Source organism: Gobio gobio (assembly GCF_949357685.1).
Source record: "Gobio gobio genome assembly, chromosome: 2".
Taxonomy (NCBI): Eukaryota; Metazoa; Chordata; class Actinopteri; order Cypriniformes; family Gobionidae; genus Gobio; species Gobio gobio.
The window spans coordinates 49403997-49424008 of record NC_137098.1 but is presented as its reverse complement, the minus strand read 5'-3'; the positions used below and the strand labels follow the sequence as shown (position 1 = coordinate 49424008).

The window sequence follows — 20012 nt, the reverse complement described above, 5'->3', positions numbered from 1 at the left end:
ATATATATATATATATATATATATATATATATATATATATATATATATATATATATATATATATATATATATATATATATATATATTTGGGGTGTAGTGGTTTAAATTACTTACCATTCGGTTTGTATAAAGGTTTTAGGGTCATGGTCTCAGTACAGTTTGGTATGTGCTATGTTCAGTGAAAAAAGGACTACTGTCAAGTAAAACTAAAGAAATAAGAACAAATAATCTAACTACATGCAACAGCTCAAATAAATTAAATTTAAATCCTTATTAAAGTTACAAAAGCTATTCAGTCAAGAGCAGTGAGTGATTTCCTTTCTTTTCATTTACTTGACAGCAGGAATATTAGGTGGCTGTCACTTTAAGACATAATCCCTGGCTCTAATATAGGCTACTTATACTGTACTCATGCCTTGTCTTTCTCGACTGTTTACGTTAACTTAAGCTGTAACAATTTATGCCTGTTAGGATACTCACCAAGACAGGCGTGTTGACATAATTTTTGTGTGAATTTTTCTGTTGACTTGAAAGAGAACTCGATTTCTCATCCGTGTCTCCTGGCTCACGAATGTTTAAATTGGCAAGGGTTAAAGGAGTTTATTTAAACACAGATAGCAACGTGAGCTGTTCAGGTCTCACCAGTGCTTGCGCGCTATCAACTACCGAGTGATGACGCCGTAAATGGTCATGTTCAAGCATACGGCACTCACATTGAACAAAGTTTAAAAAGAGTCACTGTTTTGTCCATGCTCGACATACACATACACGAGTCTGTCGGTCTGTTTTACCTATATATATAATATTTTTACATTTGTCAAGTCAAGTCAACTTTATTTATATAGCGCTTTTAACAATGTAGATTGTTTCAAAGCAGCTTTACAGTGTTAAACAGGAATCAAATTTGTATCATTTGATATTTGAGGAAGTTGAAACCCAATACTTATTGGTAATTTGGCAATTTCTCTCCAAAAAATCCGGTTATCACCGGTGCACAATGAATTCTGGGGTTGGCAAGGCTGTGATGAATCCATCTGTTGTATCCTTCATTGCACGGGAAATGAAGGACGCATTTGGAGGCCGCATTTGAAAGAGCCTTCGAATTGGGACAGCCTTCGTCACGCAGTGGTGACAACCTTATATATACAGTACATAGCATAAATGAGTACACCTCCTCTGAACAAATACATAAGATGCATTTTCTAAATGATCACTAATACAATTCATGGAAAAACGGCAAAATTTAAATGTATTAAACATATACTTAATAAAAACAGAGAAATAAATAAGTAAATTAGCCAGTTTTGTTTATCTGAAGGATTGCAGAAATGAGTACACCCTACATTTAATTCAACAAATGTAGCCTACAATATTCTTGTACTTAGTATGTCCTCCATAATTTTAAGTGTACTGCTCTGACCCTTCTTGGCATGGAGTATACAAGTTCATGACAAATTGTCAGATCTGTCCTGTTTAACTCCTGGATGATGACTTCCTTAAATGCTCTGATCTTTAATGGGCAGTGTTGCTCAACTCATCTCTACAGAATCCCCCTCAGGTGCTAAGTGTTTAGATTAGGTTAAATACATGTCCACAGAAAGGTTTTCACCTTGGAAGAATGCATATCGTCATTTTCATGTTGAAAAAAATGCCCAACAATGCAGGGAAAGAGTAGAGGGTAACATCTTCTGTTTCAAGTTTTTGTATTACATCACACAGTGGTGTGTGAATTCATGACCGCATTGATAAAGCACAACTCCCTCACACCTTCAGCACTCATACATTCCTATATAAGAGCTTTACTACCACTGACGGAACCAGGAACTTCTCACTCCTCCTCTAGCAACACCAGAACATTTTGGATGACGTTAGATTCAAAATTATTTACTTGGTCTCATGAGACCAGAGTATGGATTCCCAGAAGTCTGTATTTTGTAAATATGGTCCTTGGAAAAGGCTAATTGTCTTCATTGTACTTTGGCTACAGTAGGTAGTTCCAGTGTGGACAACAGCCATGCAATGTCACTCTTTTCATAGCTTTTGCTGGCTCTGAGACACTCACTTGTTATTTCTCCTGCTCTTTGTCTAGCAAAAAAAAATATTCATTACTAAATGAAAGCTTAAAATGAAGGCCTGATTAATTCAGGGTCCTTGTCACAAGTCCATTGTTTTTGAATTTCTGTGTTACTTCTGCTATATTTTCACACTTACAACAATGATTTAGTAATCCTCTTGTACCACTGTCCTCTTGATAGTTCTCTCCCAAGTGATTCAGTGAGCTATATAACAATTTTAACTGTCAGGAAATTACTTCTCTTTAATGTTTTGGTTCAACATACTTACCTGTTGATCAAAAAGGACCTTAAACTTACACTAGAAAACAATTCTTGCGTCTTATTTAGTAACTTTCAGGAGGGTGTACTCATTTTTGCAACACATTTTATCACTTTGATAATAAAATATTATTTTCCTGAATAATTTTCAAATGCTTCTTTGGTAATTGATCAAACAGACTTCCTGGAACATTACATCTCTAAAGAACCCCAACATGTCTTCTAAATAAAGAGTAATTGCTTTTTTTGTTAAGTTTCAGAGGGGGTGTACTCAATTATGCTGTGCACTGTATATTTTCCACATGATATAATCCCATTGACTGTTTTTAAATACATTTGATTTTGCAAAACCACCACTTGTATAGTTTTGATCACCCCACACACACGCAAAGCACCTCGGCAGCCCATATTGAGCGATGTGCTCCACATACAGAGCAGTGTGATTTGCTCTGGGGTTAACTATGCTGTGGCTCTCTCGGTAAAAACACAAGTAGATCTTGTCCTCCTTTCCAGTGACCCAGAAATCAATAGAACACAGCAGCATGGGATTCTCATTCTGCCAGGTGGCTTGGTGTGTGTGTGTGTGTGTGTGTGTGTGTGTGTGTGTGTGTGTGTGTGTGTGTGTGTGTGTGTGTGTGTGTGTGTGTGTGTGTGTGTGTGTGTGTGTGTGTGTGTGTGTGTGTGTGTGTGTGTGTGTGTGTGTGTGTGTGTGTGTGTGTGTGTGTGTGTGTGTGTGTGTGTGTGTGTGTGTGTGTGTGTGTGTGTGTGTGTGTGTGTGTGTGTGTGTGCACTTTTCATTCTTCTGTCCTTTTTTATGCTGTTACTATCCTTTAAGGTCTTTTCTTTTAGATTTACTCTTTCATACCAGTGAGAAAAGGGTGAACCACTGATACTAAACAAGTATGAATTCCCATGTGTGCATACATGCTCCCGCTCTAAAACAAATAGACAGTTTGGCTGATCATGTGATAGGAGGGTACATTATGAATGAGATTTGTCTAGCTACTTGATTATCCTCTTAAATTATTAATGGATTCTGGTGCTTCCCTTTGGCTTCCACCCCCCTCGATCTCCCTAGACTTTCCCTCCCTTTGTTCTTCACTGTTATGGCCCCACAGAGGTTTGTTTGAGCTCTCCGTGTATGTGTACAGAAATGAAAGAAGGTCTGAACACTAAGTAGATCATACTGGGTCATTTCTCACTTAGAGATACGCATAAGTATTTGACTTAACTGTTGATTTGAAGTGATTGTGTGTCAGACCATATGTTGCCAATGTTATGGACAAACCCTTGCATTAATACATGGACTTCAGCATTGTAAATTTGTAGATTTTAATGAATTATTGATTATATTAGTTTTTTATTTTACTATATTTTACTGTAATTGTTTTGTTTTCTCCAAACATGTATTTAGAAACACTTCAAACTTCTGGGTATAAATGTTTGATTTCCAGCACTGATTTAATTTCAAATATTCTCCACTAATACATTTAAAAATAGCAATATTTATTGTATTACCTATGTATCAGGTAATATGTGCACTATCGTTCAAAGGTTTAGAGTTGGTAAGATTTTAAGTCTCTTATGCTTACCACTGCTGCCTTTATTTGATTAAAATGCAGAAAAAGCTGTGATATTTTGAAATGTTATTACAATTTGATAATAACCATTATCTGTTTGAATTGAACATTTTATTTTTTCCTGTGATGGCAAAGCTAAATGATCGGCATCATTACGGCAGTCTTCAGTGTCACATGATCTGGATCTGGAAAGTATTCACAGTGCTTCATTTTGTTATGTTACAGCCTTATTCCAAAATGGATTAAATTCATAATTTGTTTCCTCACTTTGACAAACAATAACCCATAATAACAATGTGAAAGAAGTTTGTTTGAAATCTTTGCAAATCTATTAAAAATAAAAACCAAAAAAATCACATGTACATAAGTATTCACAGCCTTTGTCATGACACTCAAAATTGAGCTCAGGAGCTCCTGTTTCCACTGATCATCCTTGAGATGTTTCAACAACTTGATTGGAGTCCACCTGTGGTACATTCAGTTGATTAGACATGATTTGGAAAGGCACACACCTGTCTATATAAGGTCTCACAGTTAACAGTGCATGTCAGAGCACAAACAAAGCCATGAAGTCCAAGGAATTGTCTGTAGACCTCCGAGACAGGATTGTATCGAGGCACAGATCTGGGGAAGGGTACAAAAATATTTCTGCAGCATTGAAGGTCCCGATGAGCACAGTGGCCTCCATCATTCATAAATGAAAGAAGTTTGGAACCACCAGGACTCTTCCTAGAGTTGGCCCCCCCTCCAAACTGAGCGATCAGGGGAGATGGGCCTTAGTCAGGGAGTGACCAAGAACCCGATGGTCACTCTGACAGAGCTCCATTGGTTTTCTGTGGAGAGAGGAGAACAACCAGAAGAACAACCATCTCTGCAGCACTCCACCAATCAGGCCTGTATGGTAGAGTGGCCAGACGGCACATGACAACCCGCCTAGAGTTTGCAAAATGCACCTGAAGGACTCTCAGACCATGAGAAACAAGTTATCTGGTCTGATGAAACAAAGATTGAACTCTTTGGCCTGAATGGCAAGCGTCATGTCTGGAGGAAACCAGGCACCGCTTATCACCTGGCCAATACCATCCCTACAATGAAGCATGGTGGTGGCAGCATCATGCTGTGGGGATGTTTTTCAGCAGCAGGATCTGGGGGGACTAGTCAGGATCGAAGAAAAGATGAATGCAGCAATGTACAGACACATCTTTGATGAAAACCTGCTCCAGAGCGCTCTGGACCTCAGACTGGGGCGAAGGTTCATTTCCCAACAGGACAACGACCCTAAGCACAGAGCCAAGATAACAAATGAGTGGCTACGGGACAACTCTGTGAATGTCCCTGATACCCCTTTTCCACCAAGGCAGTGCTAGAGCTAGTTCAGAGCCAGAGCTAGTCCCAGTTCATAGTTGGTTCGACTGAGGAGCCTTCTAAGAACCGTTTTCTTTTCCACATGCTGAGAGCCACAACAGAGCCATGTCTTACGTCACTGTATACGTCTCATCTTTCTCAGCAACGCTATAGCGAGGCAGCGGGAAACACAAACACCGCAGGCTTGTTCGAGATGCATCGGCGCTGCGCAGACCGATCCACGTATGATATAAAAAAACGCATCAGTGAATCAAAAGCATAAGGAGTCATATGCTCTCGCTCGACTCGTTGTCATACGGCGATCGGTCTGAACAGCACCACTGCGAACAAGCCTTCCATCAACAATGCAAACGTTGCGTTACTATTGATTCACATGGCTTTACGATCCTACATCGGCATCAAAACACAACGAAAACACAGCGAATCCAACGCATTCATGCAGTTCGCCGTAATTTGTATAGACGGAGATTACAAACGAGCAGCAGCTGTTAGCTCCATTAGCTGCTATTTCACAATGGCGGATCTCAAGTTTGTGTTCGTCTTGTTGACCCCGCCCCCAACGCCTGACGTAATCGGTTCTTACTTCTAGCCCTGTTCTAGCCCAGCAATGTTTTGGTGCTACTTAAGAACCACTTTTCCTGGCTCGGAGCTGGGGCTTTAGGTGTGGAAACACAAAGAACCGATTTGAAACTAGGCTCTGGCTCCGATCTAGCTCTAGCTCTGCCTTGGTGGAAAAGGGGTATGAGTGGCCCAGCCAGAGCCCAGACTTGAACTCGATTGAACATCTCTGGAGAGATCTGAAAATGGCTGTGCACCGACACTCCCCATCCAACCTGATGGAGCTTGAGAGATCCTGCAAAGAAGAATGGGAGAAACTGCCCAAAAATAGGTGTACCAAACTTGTAGCATCATACTCAAAAAGACTTGAGGCTGCAATTGTTGCCAAAGGTGCTTCAACAAAGTATTGAGCAAAGGCTTTGAATACTTATGTACATGTGATTATTTTTTATAAATTTGCTAAGTTTTCAAACAAACTTCTTTCACGTTGTCATTATGGGGTATTGTTTGTAGAATTGAGGAAAAAAATTATGAATTTTATCCGTTTTGGAATAAGGCTGTAACATAACAAAACGTGGAAAAAGTGAAGCGCTGTGAATACTTTCCAGATGCACTGTATATAAATATTGAACTTGAAAACAGTTCTGCTTAATATATTTTTGTGTAAACTGTTGTAAAATTATAAATATATTTACTGTCAATGTAATGCATCCTTGCTGAATAAAAAAAAGAAATGTGTTAAAGATCATTGTATTGATGCTCTCAGAATGAGACATTCTGCACAATCGTAGGGAAAATGCCTGAATGGTGAATTGGCCTTCAGTGTTAAAGTTCAAATGTAAAGAGATTGTTTGGTTGTGTGTTTTAAATCAGATCATATTTTTAAAAAAATCCATAGATTAGTAGGAGTTTATAACATTTTGAGTGTTAGTTTTTTTTTTGTTTTTTGTTTTTACTTTTCCACAGGCACCCTTTATACGCTTTAGTTTTTTTTGTCTTTATTTTCCACTGTCGTTTAATATAAAGGATGTGGGATAGCGCATACCAGGAATTGTCTGTCTTCAGAAGCCTTGTCTAACCGCAAGATCAACTTGGACAAATACCTGGATACAGAATACATTGTCAGTGTTAGTTTTCTTGTCTGATTTAAATACTTGAGGCTGTGGTTTCCAGATCCTAATCAGGGCACAGCTTCTAGTGGCTGGTTTGAGCGGTTTTCAAGATGGTAGATGTGAAGAGATTCTTCCAAGGCTTTGAAAATATAAAAATGATAATTGAACATTTCTGTATTGCTGTTTTATTTACACTGTTCCCAAAAACTGTACAAAAAGTGAGGCAGAGCAAAAGTATTCAATTGAAATGGGAAATAGATGTAACACGCTGTTCTTTTGAGCCACGGTGGGCCACATTTTACAACTTTGTATACAAACATGACAATCACTGTGTTAAACTTTTTACTCTACTGCTCTATAGTCTGAAACAGACTCCCATGGCAGCAGAATAATAATAATAGGAGAAAACAAACACTATAGGGGGGCAATGCACCTTCTGTTGGCAACATAATGTTCTTTGTTGGTCGTGGGGAGTTGTATTTTGTGATTAGATATGACTTGGGCTCCCCATCACAGTCCCTCGTGTTGTGGTGAGAACTGAAGCACAGTGTCCCCTTTTATTAATGTCTAGGAAGGAACTCCGTTTTATTTTCATTACTAAGAATTTAATAACTCTGTGACCTGTGTTCTCTCCAAAACGATTCAAAAAAAGATATCCACTGGATAGCATGTGATGGCATATTGAAAATGAGCATATAATGTGTTTTTCTCATTTCACTCCATAATGATAACAGCACTTTTTGTCTTTAGCAGGGGTGTAGTAACCATTATAGAACTTTTGAAATTTTTACAGATCATACCTCACACTCAGGGTATCATCATTATATTTATGAGCTTTGTTTTGCTTGGCTGCAGTGCAAAGAAAAAAACTCTTTCAGGCCAACAGCTTTTGCAAACCAGTGAATCTACCATCAGTAGAGTATAATCCCAATATAGCTAGAGCCCTAATTGATATCCATGAGCCAGAATGATAACCCCCCAAAACACACACAAACTCACATCTTATATCGATTCTGTGTCAAAGTATGTGAAAAAGTTTCTGACACTTAGCAGTATACAGGTTGGTGATGATGATTGAGTTCTCACTGTCTTGTATCTGGAACATGGTGTCAATACATCTGCTCTCTTGCAGGAGCTGGCAGATTTGCGGCACGTCCACTCCAAGGTTAAAAAACAGTACCAGGAGAAGATGGCTGAGCTAGCACATGCTAACCGGCGTGTGGAGCAGCATGAGACAGAAGTTAAGAAGCTCAGACTGAGGGTGGAGGAACTGAAGAAAGAGCTGGGCCAGGCTGAAGATGAGGTGAACCAAAGCACTCGCTCAAAATTAAATTCATTATTGCTTGGGGTGTATTCTGTGGTTTTCTTTGTTGTTCTTTTATTTAAATCTAATACAGGGCTCAACAATAGGGTTTTTTTTTTTTTTTAGAATTTTACTCTCTTTAGCAACATTTCCATGGGCTCTATCAATAGTGTGTTAAAAGTTTACAACAAATTGAGGTTTTTACTTTACAAAATTATATAGAGATCCATCAATCTTTGCTAGGATAACATACAATTATAACACAGAAATTATTAGATTTTTAATTTTCAACCCATTCAACCCCATTTTTCCTGTCTCTTCTGACTGTCACAAGTCATTTTTACAATTTTGATCACCAGCTATATAACATTGCTTTAGTGACATATTTAAATCATTAGAATTCTCAGCAACAATTTTAATAAATCACAGAAAACCAAGTTTTGTCCTCCTGTAGTCAGTAATTTTATCCCTTAAAACTCCTCTTTGATCACCAAAATGACAATGACAGATTTCTGAAGGATCATGTGACACTGAAGACTGGAGTAATGGCTGATGAAAATTCAGTTTTTCATCACAGAAATAAATTTTATATATACACACACTGTATACATACATGATCCCTAAACTATGTATTTGTTTTTAGTTGGATGAGGCTCATAATCAGACCAGAAAGCTACAGAGATCCCTGGATGAGCAGGTGGAGCAGTCAGAGAACCTACAAGTTCAGCTGGAGCACCTACAATCCAGGTAACCAAATAAATATATGCACACGCACTGACTGAGAACGTTTGAGAATATTGTGTTCAGTTCACATCTCTTTTGATCAGTAATGAATACAGGATAAGCTTCTCTGTTACACAACATCATGAATAAAATGGCAGGTTTATAGTGTAAACTGTCAACGATTCCCTCAGCTTATTCTCTCTTTCAGTCTCTCTCTCTCTCTCTCTCTCTCTCTCTCTCTCTCTCTCTCTCTCTCTCTCTCTCTCTCTCTCTCTCTCTCTCTCTCTCTCTCTCTCTCTCTCTCTCTCTCTCTCATTATTCTGCCTGCATTCAGGCTTGCACCTACCCGCAGCCAATCCCAGGCTGCCTGGTTGTGGGTTACCGTAGTAACAGGGAGACTTGAAGCAGTGTTGTGGGCTCGGGCCCCCCGCAGCTGGAGAGAACAGTGACAGGCATGTCGGCATGGTGGTGTTTGTAGAGACTTTGATGAAAAGCTTCTCATTATTAAGACATTCACACAGCATAATTCCTCCACTTTACACCTGTGCAGATACATATGATTAAATTATGAGACGTAAGTCATTTATCTAAAAATGCAGCCTTGTAAATTGGGTTCTTCACATTGGATTTGTGCATGGCGTCGGTTATCTTTCCTTTTATGGGTATAGTAAGAGATGCCATTTGGATTCAGTCCAGACTGTTGATAAAAAATAGCTGACTCTCATGTGAGGTCAACTGGCATTGTAATATAAAGGCGATTTGTACATTTTCTAAAATAAATGGTCCGTGGAGTGGTTAGAGCATTGCTATGTGGTGACTGATTTGTGTCGTTGGCTCGTTGCATTCTGATACATTTCAAAAGAGCTCATCCCCATGTCTCAGTGACATTCTTAACTCCTTTTGTCATGTTTTTTGTATTGTTTGCCAGGCAAAATCATTAGCCTGACATAGCACACTTCTCAACTAGTTACACAATTTGAGGTATCATGCATGTCTACACTTTGGAATAATAATAAATTATTCAACTAATCCTGTTCCTTAATGGTTTCATTTACAACTTGATTTAATGATCAATGATAAAAAAAAAAAAAATTTTTAAAACACTGCCCAGCCAAAAATGCCACTGTTTGGATTTAAATAGGCAAATGCTTAAGAGTCAATAATTGGATAATTTTCCGTGATTATTATATTTCTAGCATGTTATATGTTTGGCAACAGGCTCAAATTGTGAAGGATTGTGCACCTCTTGATGTAAATACATGTTGTGGTGATATTTCTATGAAGAGGTCAATTTTTGGTCAAGATTGTTTACATATGGCAGTTGCCTTACCCTGGCATTCAGACCAAACGGAGGAAATCAACAGCTCATGATGCTGCTCGTTATTTATGTTGCTTGAGTTGGCCTTTGGCTGAAGTTTCAGCTTTGAAAAGCAAATTTAAACAGCCTAACGACGTGTCCTAACCAGACGTGATGCGATTTCCAGCGGCAAGCAATTTGTCTGTCCAAACCAGAATCGACCCGACACGTGACAAAAACAATCAAAAATCACAGCCAATCAGAAGAGCTTGTGGGCGGACTCTCTCGGCATGCTTGCATTCGCAACAAAATGGATAAGTACATTATCAAATTCCTTAATCTTACACCATTTTACCATAATTAAAAATACATACTGAGTGACTGAAACAATATATTTTAAATCATAGAATGCACTTATTTAGTTCATCTTAAATTGAGAGTTTGAACATTGTTGCAAGTAGGCTGTGTTTATAAAGGTCATGAGAAAATGATATTCAAACTCACATTAAATATAGCACATAATCAGCACCTGAGATTATCATTGTCATACTTTGTTGTTTCAGCCACATGAATAGAAACGGTTTGTAAAATTGAATCACGAATCGTCGTTGCAGCTGGTTAGTAAGCTACAAAAAATATGCATACTTGCATACGGTGTCGCTTTTGGTTAGTACCGCCACTGATGGCAAGTTCTTGAATTCACAATGCAAGAGTCAAGCACTCTGTAAAGTCTACTCCAGCACATCCCCAAGACTTTCAATGAATTTGAGGTCTGGACTCAGAGGTATCAATTCATGTGTGAAAATGATTCTTCATGCTCCCTCCCAAACATTCTTTCAACATCTGAGCCTGATGAATCTTGACATCGTCATCCTGGAATATGGCCATGATGTGTCTTCCTACATGGTCTAAGAAATGAGAAGCTACTCACTCCATCAAATAGGGTTAAAATAACTTTTGCCAAATATATTACATGCTAGAAACATCATAATCACTGCAATAATGATCCAATTATTGACTCATTTGCCTATTTAAATCCAAACTGCATCTTTTTTTGACCGGGCAGTGTACACTCAAAAAAGTGCTCTATTGGGAGAAAAGTTTGCTCACTAGGCTGTCAGCGAGTGCCATACATCACTATGAAAGAGAAGGAGTTCAAGATAGGATGTGAGAACAATCTTCAGACCGTCCCTCTGAGAGGTGGGCCAGGGTTCAGCATAGTGCAGCGATTGAGGAAGAGAGGAGCAGGCCATGGGTGGATGGGGTGACAGATGGAGTTGAGCGCTTGTCCAAGTTGTCATGGAGACCGAGGATGGTCTAGAGGTTGATTTGGAGTAAGCGTTGTCAAGGTGACAGAAGAAGGCTGGAAATGACGGTATTAAGGAACTGATAGTGCTTCAGTCGTTGAGTTGACTTAGAGTTCATACCCATATCTGATGCCACAGGAAGTTCAGAGTCATGTCTTTTCCCAGCTGTCTGTGACTCCGCCCACTTTATGCCATGCAGCATACCATAATAATACCATAAACTATAATATCTGCTGTGGACACAGTGAACACCCAGAAAAGGATCAGATCTCATGATTGAGGTTGGCTCCTCTTGCAGGGAGAACTCGCCCGCTGTCCTGCTCGCAGCGGCTGTGTCTGTCTGTTAGTCTCGCAGCATGAGACGGCAGCTCTGCTCAGCCCACCGGCAGCACAATTTGGCACCCCCACCGTGCCTATTTGCTTCTTTCTTCATTGGAAAGCTGTGAACTCGCTGTCTCTCATCTCTGCTTCACCCTTAGTGGCTTGTTGTTTTTTTTATCTCTACTCGTTGTTGTCCTCTCTGCTAAGGTCCCTGTTCTGATTCTCTCTTTTTATTCATGTCTCTCTGTCTCTTCCACTCTCTTTCTCTCTACCTCGGCCTCTACAGAGAGTAGATGGTAATTGACTGTATGTGCTTCAGTCTATAATCATAAACTTTGTGCGTAAATCGATATATGAGGGCAGACAATGCTCCTAATCCCTTCAGGAAGTAGGGAAGCCTACCAGGTCTGCACGTACACTCAGGCGTGTCACATATGCCACATGCATTGAACTCTGTTGTTCATTTATGTTGACCGTAAACCTCATGGATTGTTAGTGGTTTATAATATCAAAATGCCTTTTAAATTACTTAAAGGGATAGAAACCTTTCTTCTTTCTTCTGCGGATCACAAAAGCAGATATTTGGAAGAATGTAAGTAGTCAAACAGTTTTGGTGACCATTGACTTCCGTTGTATGAACAAAAAAACACATTTATAAAAATATCTAATATGTTCCACAGAAGAAAGTCAATCATAAAGGTTTGAATTGCCATAAGGGTAAGTAAATAATGACAGAATTTTCGTTTTTGGGTCAACTATCTCTCAAACATTGAAGTGAGAGGTTGCTCTCTTATGGCTTTTCTTAATCTTATGACTGATTGTACATTTTAATCTTGGTTCAAACATTCTCCATAAAAATGTTACATTAGACCTGGTCATTTATGTACAAAACATGCATGCAATGAATGTCATATGTCAAGACATGGATATATTAACAGTACAGCAGTATACTCCTGCCAGTAGTCTATGTGGATTTGTTTTATTTAATTTTTCTACAAAGCGTTTTTTTTTTCTGGTGTATAAAAGGGAGAATGTCACCTGTCTGCAATGTGCTAGTCCACTTTGATGCCATAAAAAAACGTCAATAATATATGCCCACTTGGTTTTCATAATGTGAAATACTTTCAGTACATGCAATGAGGAAAAAAGAGTGGGACTTAATTGTATTATGAAAAGTGGTCGCTATTAGGTAGTTAGATGGAAATCGTGGGAAGCAAGTGGGATTGGTGGCATCAGCTAAAAGAAGAGTAGAGACAGAAAGTTATATTTCACAATCAAATCAAGAACGTATGTCAAAAAACAAAGTTCATGTTATATTGACTTAATAAGAATAGAAAGTAAAATTGTGTCAATTTCTAAATTGCATATACAGTAAGGGTGTGCAATATGCGCTTTTCCCCACTAAAAGCCTGTCAAACAGCGTTTACAGTGTGAGAATCGTGATTTTCTTGAAAAAAATATTATATGATATTTTTGCCATTATCACCCACACCTAATATATGGGAATGTTTTTTAAAAATAAAAAAATGAATGTCAGTCTCAACAGAACATGAGGGTTAAGCGGCCAAATTGGCTACTAAATTAAAGTTAAGTTTAAGTATATAAGTGCTGTCAATCAATTAAAAAAATTTAATTAAATCGCACATGGTTTCTGTAATTAATCGCGATTAAAAACATCAGAGTTTTTAATATTTTTTTATATTGTAATAATTCCAAATGAATGTAGAAACAACCTAAAGACAGTTAATTTTAAATATTTGTTGTAATGGCATTTTTCTATGAATGAAAGCCAGTATCACTGATACTAATACTGCTACTGATGTCTCTATTATTATTTTTTTAACATTAATGATAAGACATTCGACATTACAGTATAATTGAAAGCTATATCAATTTCAACATTTATTAGGCTTAAAAAACAACTTTTAATTTAAGTAAACTTAAAACAATCCTCCCATAAACCCATTATAATAAATGCCATATTTTCCTGTGGCCTACAGAATATACAGAAATTTAATAAAGTTATCCAACAGTCTGCACCGCATAAATAATAAATTAAATATAGATTAATCCTTAATAAAGCTAAAATTGTATCTGTTACCTTTGTTCTTTGATTAACATTAATCACAGACATCACAGCAACTGGTTTAAGATCTGCCGCTGCCGAACATGACGCAGAACTGACACTGTCACGCGCATCTCATTCTCAGTTCATTTAAGACGTTATTTAACTAATTTAAGACTGCTCTTATAAGGATAGTCGACAAAACAGGTACTTTGGCATAATTATGTGTGTTATTGTTTGTTCAAGCGCGAAAAAGAACTTGATTGTGGTGCGCTGTATATATATATATATATATATATATGTGTGTGTGACCCCTGTGACGCACAGACAGCGCACCACTATATATATACAGTATATACATACACAACACAAAGTGTGTGTCGTATGCTTGTGTGCGCATAGTGTTAATTTCCTGTAACATACTTTGTAGACCTGATAGCTTGAAAGCTCACAGGAATGTGCCAGATACGGTTCTGCGTGGAGGAATGAGCTACACAAAGACGAAGACATGGTGATGGGGCTTTGTGAGAGAGAGATCCGATCTAGAGAGTTGATGGTATGGATCTGTGCAGCTTTAATGTAGCTCGCCAGTTGCATTCTTATCTGAGTTTACAGACATTAAAAGGCAGGCACTTAAAGCACACCTCCACTGAGTGACAGGCAACTCATCAGCTTTGTGCGGCGGAGAGAACTAGAGAGAGGGAGCGTGTATTTCTGAGTTATCTATGGGGGAGTAGAAGAGGGGGATATATTAATAAATATATCAAACAAAGGATAATGAAAATGTCTGTGGTGTAGAATGGGATTATCATGCATGTGACATTGGTGTTGTGATTTCACGGTTGCTTTGTCTGACTGACATGTTCTTTATTGTACATGTCTCTGTGCCAGTAGCGCTGGGTTAGAACAATTACATAGCTGCTTCCCCATTGGTCACATTGGTTTTCCATTGGTTTGGTAGTGCAGAAGTCAATTCCATATCCTAAATAAAGGTGTACTGCTTTACATCAAAACAGGACAGATAATATGGTCTGAGTTTATTCTTTGCCTCCATGATAAAATTGAAGAATAAAAGTCTAGCAGAGTTGCTGATCAGAACTCAAGGATTGTAAATGGGTAGTTGGCGTGAAATGTCAAGCAGTGACAGCAGTCATGTACAATACTGTGCAAAAGTATTAGGCACTTACTTAAGTATCTTCACCCAAAAAGCCAGTTATTTATATATTTTGCTGTAGTGTGTCAGTAGGAAATATCAATGTACATTTCCAAACATTCCTTATGCCATATTAATTGTAATAATCCAGTGAGATTTGTGTATGCACAAGGTGTTTGACAACAGCCAGCATGATCCACAAAGAGATCTGGGGCCTGTACCATGATGGTAGTTTAACAAACTCAGGGTTACAGGATTAGTTTCGGGTTGACAAAACCAAACCAATCTATTCAGGCTTTGTTGGTCCCATGATGCTGATCATCAGCTTTCTCTGTCAACTCAGGCTTTGATCCTGAGACTAGGAGTTTAGCGGTGATATCAGTAGTGAACAGCCAATCACACGATGTGGATCAGTAAAACTGAGATTCACTTCTCTCTTCTGCAGAATATTACATGTTTGAAAAATATTAAGAATTTAAACAAATTTACGCAGCAAGAAGAAAAGAGCTGTCTATAAAAGAGGACAACTTTAAGAACAATCTTATACGTCAATGCAAGTAAAAGTTATGAAGTTAGTTTAGTTGATATACAGAGAGAGAGAATTGAACATTTAAGCTCACATGTAGTAATTTTTTATAGCTTTATTTATTGATTTTAAAGCTTATTTGTATGACCTTTATATAGGCTATTTATATTCATTTGAACTAAGTGCCTATTAATGATTTATTAACTAAAATGATTGATTATGCGTATATTAATTACATAAATTAAACCTAAATCATTCAAAATTATTATCATTATAAATAAGCATTGTTAAAAGCCAGACGCTTTAGTCTTTAAAAAACCATTAGCCATGTAGTGACCTTTAATTTGGAGTAGAAACAGGAGGAGTGACTTTATTGCATCAGAGGTGTGTCACTTTGCTCACAGCTGATTGACAGCCAATTTCAGTTTGAGATCTCTTATCCAGAACATAACCTGCCCTGGAGCTGGTTAGCCGTGGAGCGTAAATTACTATGGAGATGAACACTGCTAAAAGCCAAACCACTTTAATGGTACCTAAAACCCAGGATTGGCACAAACTAAGCTTAAACATATCTGGCTAGCCAGCTAAACCGGCTTCATGGCCCCAGATCTCACCATCATTGAGTCAATCTGGGATTACATGAAGAGATAGACTAAATCCAGAAGAACCGCGGTAACATTTGAAGAAACCTACCTGCAAATCTACAGAACTGTGAAAAGTTTTAGCCACTTCTGTAAAAAATTTTGTAAAGAAGCGAGTGAAGATGCTTTAAAAAAATTGTCATAAATCGATTTTATTACTTAACTTTATTTAACTAAATTAAATCAATATATGACCACCTTTTGCATTTACAAAACAGCTTTTGTCCTAGGTACACTTGCACATTGTTTTGCAGGTAGGTTTCTTCAAGCGTCTTGCAGACATTGACAAAGTTTCTTCATGTAATCCCAGGGTGATTATTCACACAGTATTTTAGTCTCTGGTTATTGGCTTGAAGAAATATCCAGAACTGACAGAAAACGAGAAGAAGAATAAAATATCCTTTTTACATGTATCTAAATTTTAAATAATGATGTCTATTTATCTGCCAGCCAAACGTTAAAATGCTAAAATATTCATGGTCTCTCAGATTAAGCCTGAAAGACACTGTGTGGGCTCAACAAGAATCATTTTTGTTTCACTGTTTGTGTGCGTCTCTGTATTTATGATCTCTAGTGTAAATGGTAGCCCTGTGAAGCTTTGGACTCAAAAAGCTTTTAGCCTCTGTGAGTGAGCCGCTGTGGTCAAAACAGTGTAATGTGTAATTTAGCAGTGTTTAGTGTTTCCTGACAGTAGGGTCCCTCTTCTGTGGAGGATCCTGGGCCCTTATACGCCCCTGAGAGGCAAGAAGCTTTTCATCTGTACAGTTATACAAACACTAACAATATAGTGAGTCATCAACTGTTCAAAGACAAGAGGAGGGTTTTTCTCTCTTCCTTCATTTTTAACATCAACCTCTTGTTCTTTTTTGTATTATTTGTTGTTGTGATTGTTTTACCCCGCCTGTTTACCCCACAAGCACTTAAATGGCCAGGAAATGTTTCCTAACGTGCCACAGGGCCATTATTTCCTTACAGTTACATCACAAACTTACAAAGACAGTGCCTGACAAGAATAGAGACTCAAAACCGAGTGAAAAGAAAAGGGATGGGCATTAAAAAGAGAGTTGTCAGAAAGAACTGTCTGTGCTAATGACCAGCTGCTTGTGTTCGCTTTTATAATACTCTCAAATATTCAGATATCATATAAATCATCATCATAAAAAACTATGATTTATTCCATTAATTTGCCCACTGGTTACTCATTCTGAGCTCATTTCCATTTGCCCGTGTTTACTTTCTGATGCAGTATTGGCCTCAGCTGTTGCTGAACTGGTGCATTTTATTTATCTATTAGCATGTATTAATATTGTTTGCCAGTGGTTGTCATGCCAGCACTAATGGAGATATACAGTTATTTTGATTCCCATAGTGTTTTTCTGGTTTCCTGTTTTTATTTGAATTGACGAAATGGAGGTACCAAGAATCCTCATGACTTGCGGCTAAAATTGCATTTTAAAAGTGTATGAACTGTATTTATATTAAACAAATCAACGGTGACAAATGATGCTAGACCTTTTCTTAGACTTTCTACTGTCATTTTGAAGAGTACATTTATTGTTAATAATTTAAAAATTTAACTTTTAGTGAAATGTTTTGCTTGTACTTTATCTCTTTAAATGACGTTTGATAATTTTTTTCCATCTAATGCAGTGATTTCACATTTTTAAGTGTGGCTTAAATGGCCAAATATACTCTGATTCCACTGTGGTTATGCTACACATGATTTCTCATTATGTCCTTCTCTCTTTTGTCTTTTATTTAATTTATATTATTTATTTTTATTATTTTTGGGGGAAAGGCTAAGGCGTCAGCAGAATCCTGGCCACTTTGGCAACATGAGGACATCAGCTTCAACACGTTTTGGGCCTGAAGACGCAGACGGGCCCCCTAGTGACCCTGATGAAGATGAGGAAGAAGAACTGCAGCTTCAGATCCCCTAAACTGTTCACTCCACACCCGGGAATGGACGAAAGACTCCTAGATCACACCCAAGCATTTCACCTTCCCTTTCATTTCATCTCTAAGCTGATTCCAGAAGAAGACAGACTTCGCAATCCTCAGCAGACAGATAAACAGCGATTTTTCAGTAGTCTGTTTTCGACAGCTTAAAAAGTGTGTGCCTGGGCCAAAGCAGTGCTTTAAACTGTGTATGAAGTCTTATCTAAAAGAAAATCTGCCTGTGTCTCCGCCAGATATATTGCTGGTTACAGTCCAAGATGGCACATAGATGATCAACATGAGGATACACATGACTTTGTACAGGTTCATAGAACATTAATAGACCAAACTGTTATAACCATATGACTTTTGAGGGTGTCATGGAGCCCATTTGACCTAGTGACCCCAAGAATGCACATGGTAAAGTAATAAGCGGAGACATGCGCTGGCACACAGTTCAAGCCTGAAAAAAAGCCCATTGTAACTTGTTCACACTTTCAAACAGTAACCCTGGAATGCAATTGACATTGACCTCTTTTGTCTGACCTGGGATGACCTCTAAAAGCACCCATACAGTACCTCTGCGTTTCTGCTTCATACACATGCGTGTTCCCTGCCTCCTCTCTTCATTTATTTTCCATCACCTGCATTATAATTTTGTCTTGTCACCCATTCATTTCCACTGTACCCTTTTGCTCTTCCCGTTCATTTTGATTTCCCATTTAATCTTTTGTCAGCCCGCCCACACACCCCCATCCCTAAACACCAACTCTCGCATCAATATTCAAAACAACCCATTCAGAACGTGATGATTATGTTCCCTGTGTCTGGGGAACATTTCATTTCTGCTGTGTTGTTACTGAAGAGGCAGGCAAGTGGTTTGTTTTTCGCCAGCAGTCCTGCTTTAATTGTCCCAAAGTTCTTCTTGGTGACCATATAAATGTGTTTCTGTCTTTGCAGTGGAGGAGTAGTCTTGTTTTATACAGGACGTGGGGGAGGGGGGAGGGGGGTAGTGGGTAGTTTGTGAACAAGTCGGTTGGAGTCTTATTAAATATATAAAAGCATAATTGCTTTCCCCTTTTGCATTAAACCACTGAAAGGGACCAGTGCATGAGGGAACATTTGAACAAATGTTCTGTTGATTTTAAATAGACTTTTAAGCAATATGATACTGTCTATATCGGCAATGGGGACCAATACTAACTCATCTTCAACAGGGACATTTGTACTGTTCATATTAAAGTATTTATCAGATGTTCTGTTTTTTTTTTACCTAAGAGGCTTGTATTACAGTTTTTTGTATTTGTTTGTGTTTGTATTTTACCTCTATAAATGTTAAGTGTATATACAGTAAATATTGACTGACAGTTATTTAGAGTCAAAGGAGTGTGATTTAATCTTCATTGAGTCTGTGTGTAAATGTCACTTTCTTTAATCCGCAAAACACAAAAGATGGTTTAATTAATGTATTTGTCCATATTATAAAAGTCATTGGGCTCCAAAGCAAAATTTAGAACCCATTACAACAACACCAAGATATTCTTCAAGATATATATATATTTTTTTTTTTCACAGACAAAAGAAATGCATACATGTTTTGAAGTACAGAGTGAGTAAATGACAACATTTTAATTTTTGAGTGAACTATCCCTTCAGAGCATTTCAAGACACCATGAAATCAAAATTTAATTATTTTATGGAATATTACAGTGTTGACTTTATTTATCCTTTTTAAATGTACCTTTGTAATTTTTAATCACAAACACTCCCATGAGATTGCAGCAATTTGA

At 37.9% G+C, this 20012-nt stretch overlaps 1 protein-coding gene across 2 annotated transcripts in view; it reads left to right on the top strand.

The window, feature by feature from the left end:
• The window catches only part of ccdc102a (coiled-coil domain containing 102A), a 100721-nt gene extending 81119 nt beyond the window's left edge, over window positions 1–19602 (top strand). For both annotated transcript variants that reach the window (XM_079810824.1, XM_079810823.1), the window contains exons 7-9: window positions 8081–8251; window positions 8895–8998; window positions 18083–19602. In XM_079810824.1, coding sequence (XP_079666950.1) covers window positions 8081–8251; window positions 8895–8998; window positions 18083–18224 — 417 coding nt within the window. In that variant the 3' untranslated portion in view covers window positions 18225–19602. The remainder of the gene's footprint in view (window positions 1–8080; window positions 8252–8894; window positions 8999–18082) is intronic.
• The last annotated feature ends 410 nt before the right edge of the window (window positions 19603–20012 follow it).